The 13,549-nt window shown below is 39.6% G+C and overlaps 1 protein-coding gene across 4 annotated transcripts in view; it reads left to right on the plus strand.

Moving 5' to 3' along the window:
- Ift88 (intraflagellar transport 88) overlaps window positions 1-13,549 on the plus strand; it is a 98,236-nt gene that overhangs the window by 12,892 nt on the left and 71,795 nt on the right. For all 4 annotated transcript variants that reach the window (XM_075949252.1, XM_075949254.1, XM_075949253.1 and 1 more), the window contains exons 8-13: window positions 2,774-2,864; window positions 4,773-4,877; window positions 6,981-7,083; window positions 8,255-8,369; window positions 10,134-10,365; window positions 13,466-13,536. In XM_075949252.1, the coding sequence (XP_075805367.1) occupies window positions 2,774-2,864; window positions 4,773-4,877; window positions 6,981-7,083; window positions 8,255-8,369; window positions 10,134-10,365; window positions 13,466-13,536 (717 nt within the window). The remainder of the gene's footprint in view (window positions 1-2,773; window positions 2,865-4,772; window positions 4,878-6,980; window positions 7,084-8,254; window positions 8,370-10,133; window positions 10,366-13,465; window positions 13,537-13,549) is intronic.

Here is a 13,549-nt window from a genome sequence, read left to right on the forward strand (position 1 = left end):
AAGCTGAAGATTTCAGTCCCTTTCAACAAAGCTAAGAGCTTGGCAGCTCTCTCTACCACAGACTCTTGTGCCTTTGTTTCTCATGGACCTCGGATGCATCACACACAGGCTTAGGGATGAGCCAACTGCTGGGAGGGAGAGGGGGGTGCTCTACACTAGCTTGGGATCTGTACTGGCTAGCAGGCGCTTGTCAGATACCTAACAGTGTCTACGTATCCGTTTTATTTCATTAGTATTTTTTAGGGCATAAGTTACTTTGAGTGTCTTCTTAAAATTCTCTTACAGATTTTTAGCTACAATTTTTATTAATGTTTTTGGTTTAATATCAATCTATAAATAACATTTAAAAACATTTATTGGAGCTGGATGGTTGTAGCATATGCCTTTAACTCCAGCACTGAGGAGGCAGAGGCAGATGAATCTTTGTGTTCAAGGCCAGCCTGGTCTTACAGAATGAGTTGCAAGACAGCCAGGGCTACACAGAGAAACCCTTTCTGAAAAATCAAAAAATGAAAACAAAAAACATTTATTGGAGTGTTTCAGACAAGTTGAGTATATATAGACTTCACTGTAAACCTATAAACTTTTAAATTTCTTTTTATTTTAAATATGCAAGTGTTTTGTCTGCATTTATGTCTGTGTACTACTTGCAAACCTGCTGTCCACAGAGGCCATAAAAAGACATCAAATCCCCTAGAACTGGTTTTACAGATGCTTGTGAGCTATCCTGTGGGTGCTGGGAATTGAACCCTGGTCTTCTGGAAGAGCAGTTAATGCTCTTAGCCACTGAGCCATCTCTCCAGTCCTTCACTATTTTTTAATAAAAGTTTCCATGTTATGCTGTTGCTCAATTTGAATTTTAAAGCTCTTTATAGACTACTAGCATGCATAGTTTTAGTCTCCCACAGAATAGGAGTCTATAGATAAAACTGTACTGTACTGTATTCTTTTTAAAAGTCCATTTGTAGTGAAGTAAGAGAGCTATCTACTTGATTGTAGGTGGATTTTTCTTTGGGCTGCTAGCTCACAAAAAAACGACATAGAGACTTATTATTAATTATAAAATAAAGATCCTAAGGGTGTAGCGTAGACTTGTCCCACTAGCTCTTATAACTTACATTACCATTGCTGTTCGTCTGCACGCTGCCACGTGACTTATGTCTTTACCTCTCCTCTGCATGTTTTGCTCCCTCTACATCAGGCTGGCAACAACTTCTTCCTTCTTCCCAGAGCTCTCTCTGTCCAGAAGTCCCAGCTATACCTAGCCATTGGCTGTTTAACTTTTTATTAAACCATTTAGTGACATATCTTTACACAGTGTAATCAAATATCAAGTATCTTGCAGCACTTGGATGTAACTTCAGTGGGATTTTATTTAGGTATCCGCGTAAATATAGAGAGTTATACTATTTTCCTGGAAGAAAGTGGTAGCAAATCAACAGTAACATTATTTTCTTTCTTTTTTAAAAAAATATTTATTTATTTATTTATTATGCATACAATATTCTGTCTGTGTGTATGTCTGCAGGCCAGAAGAGGGCACCAGACCTCATTACAGATGGTTGTGAGCCACCATGTGGTTGCCAGGAATTGAACTCAGACCTTTGGAAGAGCAGGCAATGCTCTTAGCCACTGAGCCAACTCTCCAGCCCCAGTAACATTATTTTCATATGTGACTGCTTTGGCAATTGTTTTTAATTGTGTGTGTGTTACTAGAAATTGAATAGGACCTTGCACATGCCCAACAATTGAATTGTTCTACAACTGAGCTGTATCTACAGGTCCAGGATAATTTGTACTTAGTAAAATCAAGGCTTTTTAAAATTAATACAATAATTTTATTCTTTGAGAATTGCATACATGCATACAATGTATTCTGATCATATATACTTCCTCACTCTTCCACTCTTCCACACTTCTAAACCACCTTTCAACAACTGAATATCTTTTAAATATTTTTTATAATCCACTGCTGCATAGATATGAGCCATTTATTGGAACATGGTCGACCTATCAGTGACCACACCCATAAGGAACCTCGATGGCTGTTTGGGATTTTGTTTGTTTGTTTGCCTAGTGTTTTTGAGACAGGATTTCAACTGTGTAGCCTTGTCTGGCATGGAATGCTTTATGTGCACCACAGGGGCCTCTAAGTCATAGATCTGCCTTCCTCTGCTGCCCAAAGGAATGTGCTACCACAGGGCCCAGGAGCCAGGTTTTTAAACTATTTAATCTCATTAGACATTTTCTTTATACCATTCTTAAGTTTATAAATAATCTTAAATCTCTTTTATGAGCTTTCGTTTTCCTAGCCACAGGGGAAGTTTTCATTTTTTCATAGCCACTTCTTTCTGGAGCAGCGATGTAGTGTGCCTGCCTGGTCCAGATCCTGCCTCTATTACTTGCTAACTTTGTGCTCTCGAGCAAAATTTTCTCTATCTTTCATTGAAATATAATTGCAGTTCTCACATCATGTGTTTTATGAGAAGTAATTGATGTTGTTAGGGTGGCACGTTTAGTTCAGTGTGTGATTATTACACCTGGTGCTAAATAAATGTTCATTTTACTTTCATGTTTATTATGAATAATTCACTAATGTAATTATTAAGCACAACAGTAGGGGTTTTTTTGTTTGTTTTGCAGTTCCATGTATATCTTAATTTGAAATCTAGCTTTAAAGCTTAATGGCATTACTAGGCAATGTCCAAAAGTAACTCGTGGTGTAGATTTTAGTGGTTGAGTGGTTTAAACGACACCCACTGTTTCTCAACAGCCCAGAAGAAAAGATCAGACAGCTGGAGAAGAAAGTGAACGAGCTGGTAGAGGAGAGCTGTATCGCCAACAGTTGTGGGGACTTAAAGCTGGTGAGTTCATAAGCATGGCTTATGACATATGTGTTGATGTCTGTATCTACTTTTAAATACACACATATGTGTGCACATTTTCTTTTTGCTATTGACTGGTCTTAGGCTTTGACTAAGGCAATTATTTTGAGAATTTTGCTTTACAAATTCGGATACTACAGTTGGGTGATTTTACAGTTTTTGACATTGTTTTTTCAAAGATTTATTGATATTTTATGTTAAGGAATGTTTTGTCTGTATGTGTATATGTAAATCACATGTGTGAAGTGCCTGTAGAGGCCAGAAAAATGTGTTAGATCCCCTGGAACATGAGTTACAGATTGTTGGAACTGCCATGTGGGTGCTGGGAATGAAACCCTAGTCCTGTGCAAAAGCAGCAAGTGCTCTTAACCCCTGAGCCACTGTCCAGCCCAACACTGACACTGGTCTTTTTAAAGTAGAAACATTCTGTGTAGTACTTCTGAGACTCAGCTACCACGACTCCTGACACACACTTTGGGCTGTCGAGGACTATTTCCCCTTTTCACTGAGACGGGATCTCACTGGAGCCAAGAGTCGCCTAGGACTCATGATCCTCCTGCCTGTACGTTTTCATCTTCTGCGTGCTACCACGCCCAGTTTCCTGAGTTCTGTCTTCTCATCGAAACCTCACCGGCTTTTTTTTCTAAGTAATACCTTTCAGGATTTTATCTGCTTTTTAATGTGCAGATTAAATGCATTAGTGATTAATTCCCAAGTTACCAATAATGCATTAAGAAATAAAAGCCCTTCCTTCCCCTTTAGAGTCGTTTAACCAAGATCGTGTTCAGATTGGAATTCTCTGCTTCACATTCCCTGTGTCTTCTGTCCATCTTCTCTGTCTGTTGTATGAGTCTGAATCTGTGACTGCATTTGTATTCTTGTCTGTCTCTGTGTGTCTATCCTTCATGAAGGGCTTCACCTGCGTGTACTAGACAGCACAGAAAGCATCACATGGGGAATGAATGGGATTCTTTACAGAAGTTTTAGCAGAGTTTTACATGGGATAAGTCTCTGGCTGCAACTGATCCCAACTGACCCAGACAACAGTAGTACAAATTATTGCCTGTAGACCAATATCTGCAACGGTTGCTTTCAACCTTGTAGACTTTGGGAAGTTGCTTTCAATTTCTGGTACACATGCATTGTCTGGGTCAGGGGTGTGGAAGAGAACATAGCTTAAGATTGCAAATATGCATTAGCTTAGGTTGTAAAAGTTGATTACATGGGAAGCCCAAAGCAAGAAAGGTTGGTTGTTACATTGTTCTCTTAAAGGCAGGTTCTTCAGCAAGTGGTTTAACTACACAGTAGGGTAGCAGTAGTCCTCGACAGCACACAGTGTGTGTCAGGAGTCATGGTAGCTGAGTCTCAGAAGTACTACACAGAATGTTTCCACTTTAAAAAGACCAGTGTCAGTGTTGGGCTGGACAGATGGCTCAGGGGTTAAGAGCACTTGCTGCTCTTGCATAGGACTAGTGTTTGGTTCATTTCTTGTAATATTAGGCCATAATTATCTCATAGTTTACTGAACTTTGAATATCCCCAACACCAAACAAAATCCATCCAAGTGCCTACTTTTTAAGATTGAATTAAAATACTCAAAACACTTAGGAATTGGGAGGGAAAAAGAATTACATAGGCGTAATCAAGTCCAAAAGGTAGCAGGAAAGAGTGGCACAATGTTAACTTGCAATAAATACACCCTTTCCAGCAAAGCAGTTCTATGTTTCAGAACACCATTTTAACAATATTCCGGGGAATTTTGTATGAGGCTACAAAGGGGCATTCGGAAATCTGAGGTGGAATATGAATTCAGTCACGCATCGTATACATGCATGAATATTGATGAAAGCATCAGCCTGTCTTAACCAACTATAAATCTGATCTCAGGCCTTAGAAAAGGCAAAAGATGCAGGAAGAAAAGAGAGAGTCCTGGTGAGGCAACGAGAGCAAGTTACGACTCCAGAAAATATCAACTTGGATTTAACGTACTCCGTAAGTATCGGTGTGCCTAGTGAGTACTATATGTTTACCAGGGTCTCTCCATTCCAAGTCTTCATTTTTGTCTGTTTTGTTTTTTGTTTTTTTCTCCAGTGATAAGGATCAAACCCAGGACATTGTATATGCCTGTTCAGTATTCTGTCACATCCATCCCTAGTTCTCTTGTTGCATGTAGAAAAAAGATTTTTCACCAAATCATAAAATTTGTTCAGACTTAGTACCTTTCTATGGCTGTAGCAATAGACCATGACCAAGGCAACTTATAAAAGAAAGCATTTAATTTGGGCTCTCAGTTTTAGAAGGTGGGTTCATGACCACCATGGCAAGGAGCATAGCAACAGGCAAGTAGGCATGGAGCTGGAGAAGTAGCTGAAAGGTAACATATGGGTCAACAAACCATAAGGCAGAGAGAGAAAAAAAACAATGTAAGCTTTTTAGACCTCAAAACCCACCCCCAGTGCCACACCTCCTAAATCCTTCCTAAACAGTTCCACCAGTTATGGACCATGCATTCAAATACATAAGGGCCATTCATGTGTAGACCACCACAGGTTCTGTGTGATATTTTGACAAATGATACTTAAATTAAGTATATCTATCTCTTCAAACATTGATCATTTATTAAGAACATTCCAATTCCTTTTTTCTAGCTTTGAAAAATATGAGGTTCTGTTAGTGTAAAATAATACATCGCACTAAAAATGTGTCTTTTGTTGAGACACGTTCTTACTACATAGCCCAGGCTGACCTTAAATTTCTAATCCTCCTGCCTCAGGCTCCCATGTGCTAGGATTATAGGCATGTGCCATCATGCCCAGCTACGCTATAACTTCATACTATAACTAACTTGGTATCCATTGGCTAGTCCTCTTTCTTTCCTTTGCTTTTCCTGCTCTTTTTGGTTTTGCCTTGTTTAATTTGATTCTTTCTTCTGTATCCAGCAATAGGCTAATATATTTGGTCCATGAGACACTCTTGTCTTTGGTTTGCATAAGAGTTCTTTTGTTTAGCTGGGCAGTGGTGGCTCACACCTTTAATCCCAGCACTCAGAAGGCAGAGGCAGGTGGATTTCTATGAGTTCGAGCCCAGCCTGATTTATAGAGCGAGTTCCAGGACAGGCAGAGCTATTGCACAGAGAAACCCTATCTTGGGGCGGGGGGGAGATTTCTTTTGTTAATTAGTTATTCAGTTGTTTTTATTGGTGATGGAAATTGAACCTAGGGTCTCATGCGTGCTGCGTAAGTGCCTCACCATGAGCTGAGTTCCCAGGCTTCAATTGTAAGCCCATCTTCTTATGCCTCAATTTTTCAGACATTCTTAATATTTGTGCTACACCAGGATTATCTTAATGAGGTGCTGATGTTGATTTTTAAGCCAGTAAATATGTGAATCTAGTAGGAAAATCAATGCCTTTCTTTAGTTTCTAACAAAATGTCTTTAACACTGAAAATATTCTGCCTTGATATTTATTTACACTGCTGTTTAAAAGAGTGGATTTTTAGTGGACTGAGTCTTATATGTCAAATAAATAAAAAAAAACATCTGAAATGTTAAAAATATTAGATATAGGCCCACGCCTTTAATCCCAACATTCAGGAGGCTGAAGCAGGTAGATCTCTGTGAGCTGGAGACAGCTTAGTCTACATAGATAGTTTCGGCCAGCCTGGGCTACATAGTGAGACCCTGTCTCAGAAAAAATTTTGTTATACAAATCCTTCTCTGATATGCTTTAGAGTTTAAGCTATTTCTATATAATTTTTCATTTCTACTTGTAAGGAGAACTAAATAATCCTTTTCTTGATTATTTCTTTTTCTACCAGTAGTATTAGTAAAGCACATTTATTCTTTGTGGGTCTTCCTAAAATCACTGATGGTTAAGCACTACTCAAATTAAAATAAGAATACAAAGAAAATTAAGTGAAGTTTAGAGGTCAGCGCCCCATCATCTGCGTTCTCTTTACTTGTAACACAAGGCAGGTTTGTGCTTGATGATATCTTGAGACAGCTCTGTTCAAGTGTTTCAACCTCTAGAAAGACTGCAAGTGAACGGGGCCAAGGATGGTCATCATGTGGCTTTTTATAGTGTTTCTTTCCTAGGTTCTCTTCAACCTGGCCAGTCAGTATTCAGCCAATGAAATGTATGCAGAAGCACTGAACACATACCAAGTGATAGTGAAAAATAAGATGTTTAGCAATGCAGGTAGGTGTATATAACCAACATTTTACAGATACTTAGTTCTTTTGTAGTGTTAATTTCATTTCCTCACTTTATTTTCTTATAATAAAAGGATTCATGCTTTTAAGTAAATTGTTATTTATGATGTGGTGTCCTGCTTAAAGATACTATGTGTGAAAAAACATACATGTATAGGAATAAATGAAGTTGACATAAAATAAACTGCCTAGTACTAAACACAAGATATATTCCAAGCTGGGCAAGGTGATGCTTGCTTTTAATCCCAGCACTGGTGAGGCAGAGGCAGGTGGATCTCTTGAGTTCAAGGCTACCTGATCTGCATAAGGAGCTCCAGGACATCCAGGGCTACATAGTGAGACCCTGCCTCAAAACACAACCACGAATACTGCATCCTCATAAGAAGAAGGAGCCATACCAACCAAATGGAGCATTTCTCTCATTAAGTGACTGTGTTCCCATGAGACAATTGTATATTTATATTGTGTAGTTTTTGTGACAATATTAAGGTTTATTAGAATATTATTTCCTTTAATAACATTAAAATTATGTGCCACTATAGAGTAATTTACAAATGTCTTGTATCCCTTTTTAAGTGTGTATAGTGTGTGTGTATGTATATAAATATAAATACATGAATGTTATGGTGTATGTGTGGAGCCAGAGGACAGCTCGCAGGAATCTGTTCTTTTCTTCCACTCTGTCTTCCCAGATGGAATCAGCTCCTCAGGCTTGCACAGCCAGAGCTCTTCCCGTAGAACTCTCTACTGCCTTGTGTTTTTCTTAGCATAATGCACTTCAGTTTTGTAATGAAAACTGTTGTCTAACCATATTTTCAAGAAGTTCCATTTCTCCATACTTAAGTGTATGAATGTATGACAAGGGTGTACTGTTTTGATGTTAGAATTTTATGTCTAAAAGCTCTAACTGGGCCAGAACATTTACTCAATGGTGGACATACTTGTACCTATGGCTAATGACCTCAGTTTAATCTCCAGATCCTAGAAGTGGCAGGAGGGGACCAGCTTCCATGAGTTTTCCTCTGACCTGCACACATATACACACAATACAAAGTATTTAAAGCATCCTAACTTGGAGAATATAAACTAAGATTATCTAAAATATCATAGGAAAAGTACAAACATGAGAATGTTTACCCTCGTTTTTTTTTAATTAGGGAGACTGAAAGTGAATATGGGAAATATTTATTTAAAGCAGAGGAATTACTCCAAAGCCATTAAGTTCTACCGAATGGCCTTAGATCAGATCCCGAGTGTCCATAAGGAAATGAGGTAAGTGTCAAGTGTTTTCTCAGGAGCAAGCTGGCTTGTGGTTTGCTGTCACTGGACTGAAGGTTTCGAACTGTGTGTAGATGGGAGGTATGGATTCATGGTTCAGATGTGGATTTTTGCTCTGTCCACTTGTGACCATTTGCGTATCTCACATATTGGCAAATTAAAGGTTAAAGGAATAGCACTTGATCAATAAAAATAAAACTGAACTAACCATGCAGCTGTTAGGAACATCATATAGCTTCATGCCAGCACAGCCCTACAGCAGCCATGGCAGTAGAGTGGACCACAGCGCACACCTCCTGCTGTTTGAGAGCACTGTGGAGTGGAAAAGGTAGAGAAGTCGGGGTATCTTCTACTCCTCCAATATTCAAGAACAGAAATAGTGTATTTATTGGCTTAATTTTGCTTCCATTGTGAATCATAATGTAAATATCTGGTATGCAGTATATCTGATATGAAAATCCTGCTTGGGGTGTGAGTAGTTGGGTCACTCACTGCTCACAGGTTGGGAACTACTGCTCCAGAAATACCTTTAACCTGGCAACCACCAAGAATTTGAGCACTTCTGGAAAGTGTAATTTAGGGGCATACATTACGTGCTTAATAGTAACTGAGGCAGTGGGTACTATAGTAATTTAGTAATATATTTAGTACTATAGTAATTTAGTAATATATTTAGTACTATAGTAATTTAGTAATATATTTAGTACTATAGTAATTACTATAGTAATTTAGCCAAGGCAGTAACTACCGAGAATTTGAGGTAGATTGCATTCTAAACAAAAAGAATACCATGAATGAGTGATTCTGATCCAGTCAGCTAGTTATGAATCAGCAGTGGGGTTATGTTTGGATACACTTGTCAGTGCGGTGGGACCATCTCCACTAGAATGGCCCTAAGGGACTGACAGAGACAGGTACTGATGCGGATGCTGAGACATTAGAAATCTCATGCATTGGATATGTGAAATGGTACGGCTACTTTTCAAGACAGGCAGTGTCTTAAAAGGCCAACAATTCTATTCCTGGGTATATACTTAAAAGAAATGAAAATTTACATTATTTCAAAGGCTTGAATGTGAATGTTCATAGTAGTAGTAATCGCAGTATCAAAAAAGTGGAAGTAGCCCATTTCCACCAAGCAGGCACAGGCAAGAAAACATGGAAAGGCCAGGTGTTGTGGCGCACATCTCTTAATTCCAGTACTCTGAAGCAGAGGCGAACAGATCTCTGTGAATTTGAGGCCAGCTTGGTCTACATAAAGTCCCAAGCCACCAAGGCAGCCAGGGCTACATAGTGAGACCCTGTTTCAAAAATTAAAGTGATGTATATCTATACTGTAGAGTTCTACTTAGTGATTTTTTTTAAGAAGTGAAGCACTGATACTCCAGTGTAGAGGAACCTCAGGATTGTGTCGGGGGTGGACCTGATACTTCATATGGTCTGTTTATAGGCAATAACTAGAAAAGGCAGAGAGACAGAAAGTAGATTAGTGGTCCCCAGCGCTGACTGTGAGGACGGGGAACAACAGTTAGTAGCAGAGTTTCCTTTTCAGGTAATAGAAATGCTTAAATATGCACTTATTATCCCACACGTGTAAATATGGCTGTAATCATTAAATGTTGTGATCTGTCTGTTATACTATTTACAATTTAAATTAAATTTAAAAATAAAATTAAAAAAAAGAAAGACAAAGGAAGTGCAACAACTTGTGTCATATCAGTTCAGACTTTTCAGACTAACCCGTTTCTCCTTGTTTAGGATTAAAATAATGCAGAACATTGGGATTACATTCATAAAAACTGGTCAGTATTCAGATGCCATCAATTCATTCGAGCACATCATGAGTATGGCCCCGAATCTGAAGGCAGGCTTCAACCTGATTCTCAGTTGTTTTGCCATTGGAGACCGAGAAAAAATGAAGAAGGCTTTCCAGAAGTTAATTGCTGTTCCGTTAGAAATTGACGAAGATGATAAGTACATCTCCCCGAGTGTGAGTATGAGAATGGCGGTCACTTGGCTCTTCTGCTGTCTGTCCATGGAAACGAGCAAATGGGAATGTCTTGAGTTTCCCAACAGGCAGCTCACTTATTTCATTTGCTATTTATTTTGAGTTAAGACTGGGACATAGGGTTAGAGGTTATAGTTAAAACAGACCACACATGTGGGTGACAGCTGTGTAGCTTAGACTGTCTGTGGGGCCCCTCACAGTGGGATCAGGACGTGTCCCTGGTGCATGGGCTGGCTTTTGGAAACTCATTCCCCAGGAGGGGATGCCTCACCCAGCCTTGATGTAGGGGAGGAACTTGGTCCTACCTCAACTTGATACGCCACGCTTTGTGACTCCCCTGGGAGACCTGCCTCTTCTGAATGGTGAAAGAGTGGATGGGGTCTGGTAGATGGGAGGTGGGGGGAGGAGCAGGAGGAAAGGAGGGAGGGGAAACTGTGACTGGTACATAAAATAAATGAAAAAAATAATAAAAAATAAAATAAAGCCCCCCCAAAAGATCAGACTGCACAATTTTCATCAAAGCTTTTAGAAAAATCATTAAAAATAAGATTTGACTACACCTTGACCATGTGACTGTGGAACTGCTTTTTTCCTGGTTAGTTTTTGTCAACTTGACACAACTAGGGACACCTGGGAAGAAGGACCCTCAACTGAGGAATTGCTTCCATCAGGTTGACCTGTGATTGGGTCTGTCGGGCATTTTCTTGATGAAGGTTTGGATTGGAGGGCTCAGATATCTGTGGGCAGTGCTACCCTTGGGCAGGTGACCCTGGGTTGTTATAAGAAAAGAGGCTGAGCAACCCATGAAGAGCAGGCCAGAAAGAGCACTCTTTGTAGTTTTTGCTTCTGTCCCTTGACACCAGGCTCCTGCCTGCCTGAGCGTCCTGCCCTGGATTCCACTGGTGATAAACTGAAAGCTACAAGCTAAATAATAACTCCCATATCATAAGGTTGTTTGGTCAGTGTTTTTATCAGATCACTAGGAAACAAACTAGAACGGTAGTACTGAGGAGTGAACCTAAGACTTTGCTCGTGATCTGCCACTGAGCTATACCCTGTCCATCTGCCATGGAACCTAAATTCTTTTTTTGTTTGGTTATTTGTTTGTTTGTTTGTTTGGTTGGTTGGTTGGTTGGTTTTTGTTTTGTTTGACATAGGATCTCACTATCCCAAGCTGGCCTCAAATTTGCTGTGTACCTAAGGATGATTTTGAACTTCTGACACTCCTGACTTCCCAAATGCTGTGATTAAAGGCATATGCCACTTGTGCCCAGTCTTACATAGTCTTGGGATTGAACTCAGGGCTTCATGGATCACAGGCAAACATTATATCAACTGAACTATATCCTCTGGAAAGTCTTGTTTTTAAAGACCGAAAGGGATATTATATGATGTTAAGTGAAGAGTTATGGGCCCATACACATGAGAAACTAGGGGAAAACACACCAAAATAGAAACAGTAGTTTCTGGGCAATTGGATGTCGTTTTTTCTTATTCTTTCTCTTCCTTCTTTTCTTCCTCCCCACCTCTTCTTCGTTTTTCTTAATACTTTGAAAACATTTTCCAGATTTTTATGCATAGATTGTTAGCATTCTATTACGTTAAGTCAAACCATATGAAATCGCCTGTATTTGAAGGGCAAAGTTGTATATATTTTCAGTTTAATAGAGTTGAACTTCATTATTTTTTGAGGATCTCTTAAATTTGGCTGTCCTTAAACTCATCCTGTAGTCTAGGCTGGCCTCGAAACTCTGAATCCTCCAGTCTCAACCTCTATAGTGCTGGAATTGCAGGCATAGCTCACCATACCCAACAGAAGATTTTCATATTCTCTCTGTCTCTGGATATGAATATAAACATGTGTGTGCCTATGATATGAAGACCAGAGGTTAATATTGAGTGTCTTCCTCAGTATCTCCACCTTATTTTTTGAGATAGTCTCAAAACCTGGAGCTTATTAATATAGGTAGACAGGCTAGACAGGCTTTCGCTCTCTCTCTCTCTCTCTCTCTCTCTCTCTCTCTCTCTCTCTCTCTCTCTCTCTCTCTGTGTGTGTGTGTGTGTGTGTGTGTGTGTGTGTGTCTGTCTGTCTGTCTTTCCCTCCCTCCCTCCCTCCCTCCCTCCCTCCCTCCCTCCCTCCCTCCCTCCTTCCCTCCCTCTTTCCTGGTAGTAGATTTTTCTTGATAGAATGTAAGGGTATTATTGTTCCTAGTAAAGAGAGTGTGGGCTATGAAGCCTGATGCCTGGCTGCCACTCAGGACTTACTCCTCTTGCAGCTCAGTTCCTTTATATGTAAAATGGGACAGTTGTAATAACCGGCCTTGTAGGATTGTGAGGGTTAAATGGCCAATGTATATAAAATGTTGAAAGTATAACTGGAACATAGTGCTGGATAAACATGGATTTTTTTTATGCATTACTTTCATACTGAGAAAAATGGTGTGTGTTGTTTAAAAAAAATCAGTGTATGTTTAGGTGGTGCTGGCAATTAAAGCCACGCCTTCCACGGTTGGTACCATGCCACCCCCTCAGACCCAGCCTTGTCTTCATTCTCAATGGGGAGATACATGGAATATCTAAGCAGTGGCTAACCATGTACACCTTTGCATTTGAGTTTACAATCTATAGTAGCACATATTTATATGAGCAACCCTAGCTTTGTGTATTTGATTTTATTCTTCCTGGCCTGACCCTTTTATCTACTGCTCAGAATGTATATTAGTTCCATGGAGAGAGTGATAGGCAATCATAAAAACAGAACAAAACCAAGTTCTGCTCTATGTAAGGACAGTAAGCTAATTTACACACCATTTTATTTTATTATCATAATATTTGAGGGAGGGTTTTGAGACAGGGTTTCTCTGAATAGCCTCACTGTCCTGGAACTCACTCTGTAGACCAGGCTGGTCTCGAACTCACAGAGATCCGCCTGCCTCTGCCTCCCAAGTGTTGGGATTAAAGGCGTGCGCCACCACTGCCTGGCCATACACACCATTTTATAAAACTAGTTGTTGGGGTATTGATTAGAACTCTGAAAGTTTTGATTTTTATTTCTGACTTCCTTTCTACTTTCTTTTCCCAGGACGATCCCCATACTAACTTACTCATTGAAGCCATAAAAAATGACCATCTTAGGCAAATGGAACGTGAAAGGTAATATTTTGGC

The sequence above is a fragment of the Microtus pennsylvanicus genome, chromosome 15, assembly GCF_037038515.1.
Source record: "Microtus pennsylvanicus isolate mMicPen1 chromosome 15, mMicPen1.hap1, whole genome shotgun sequence".
Classification (NCBI taxonomy): Eukaryota; Metazoa; Chordata; class Mammalia; order Rodentia; family Cricetidae; genus Microtus; species Microtus pennsylvanicus.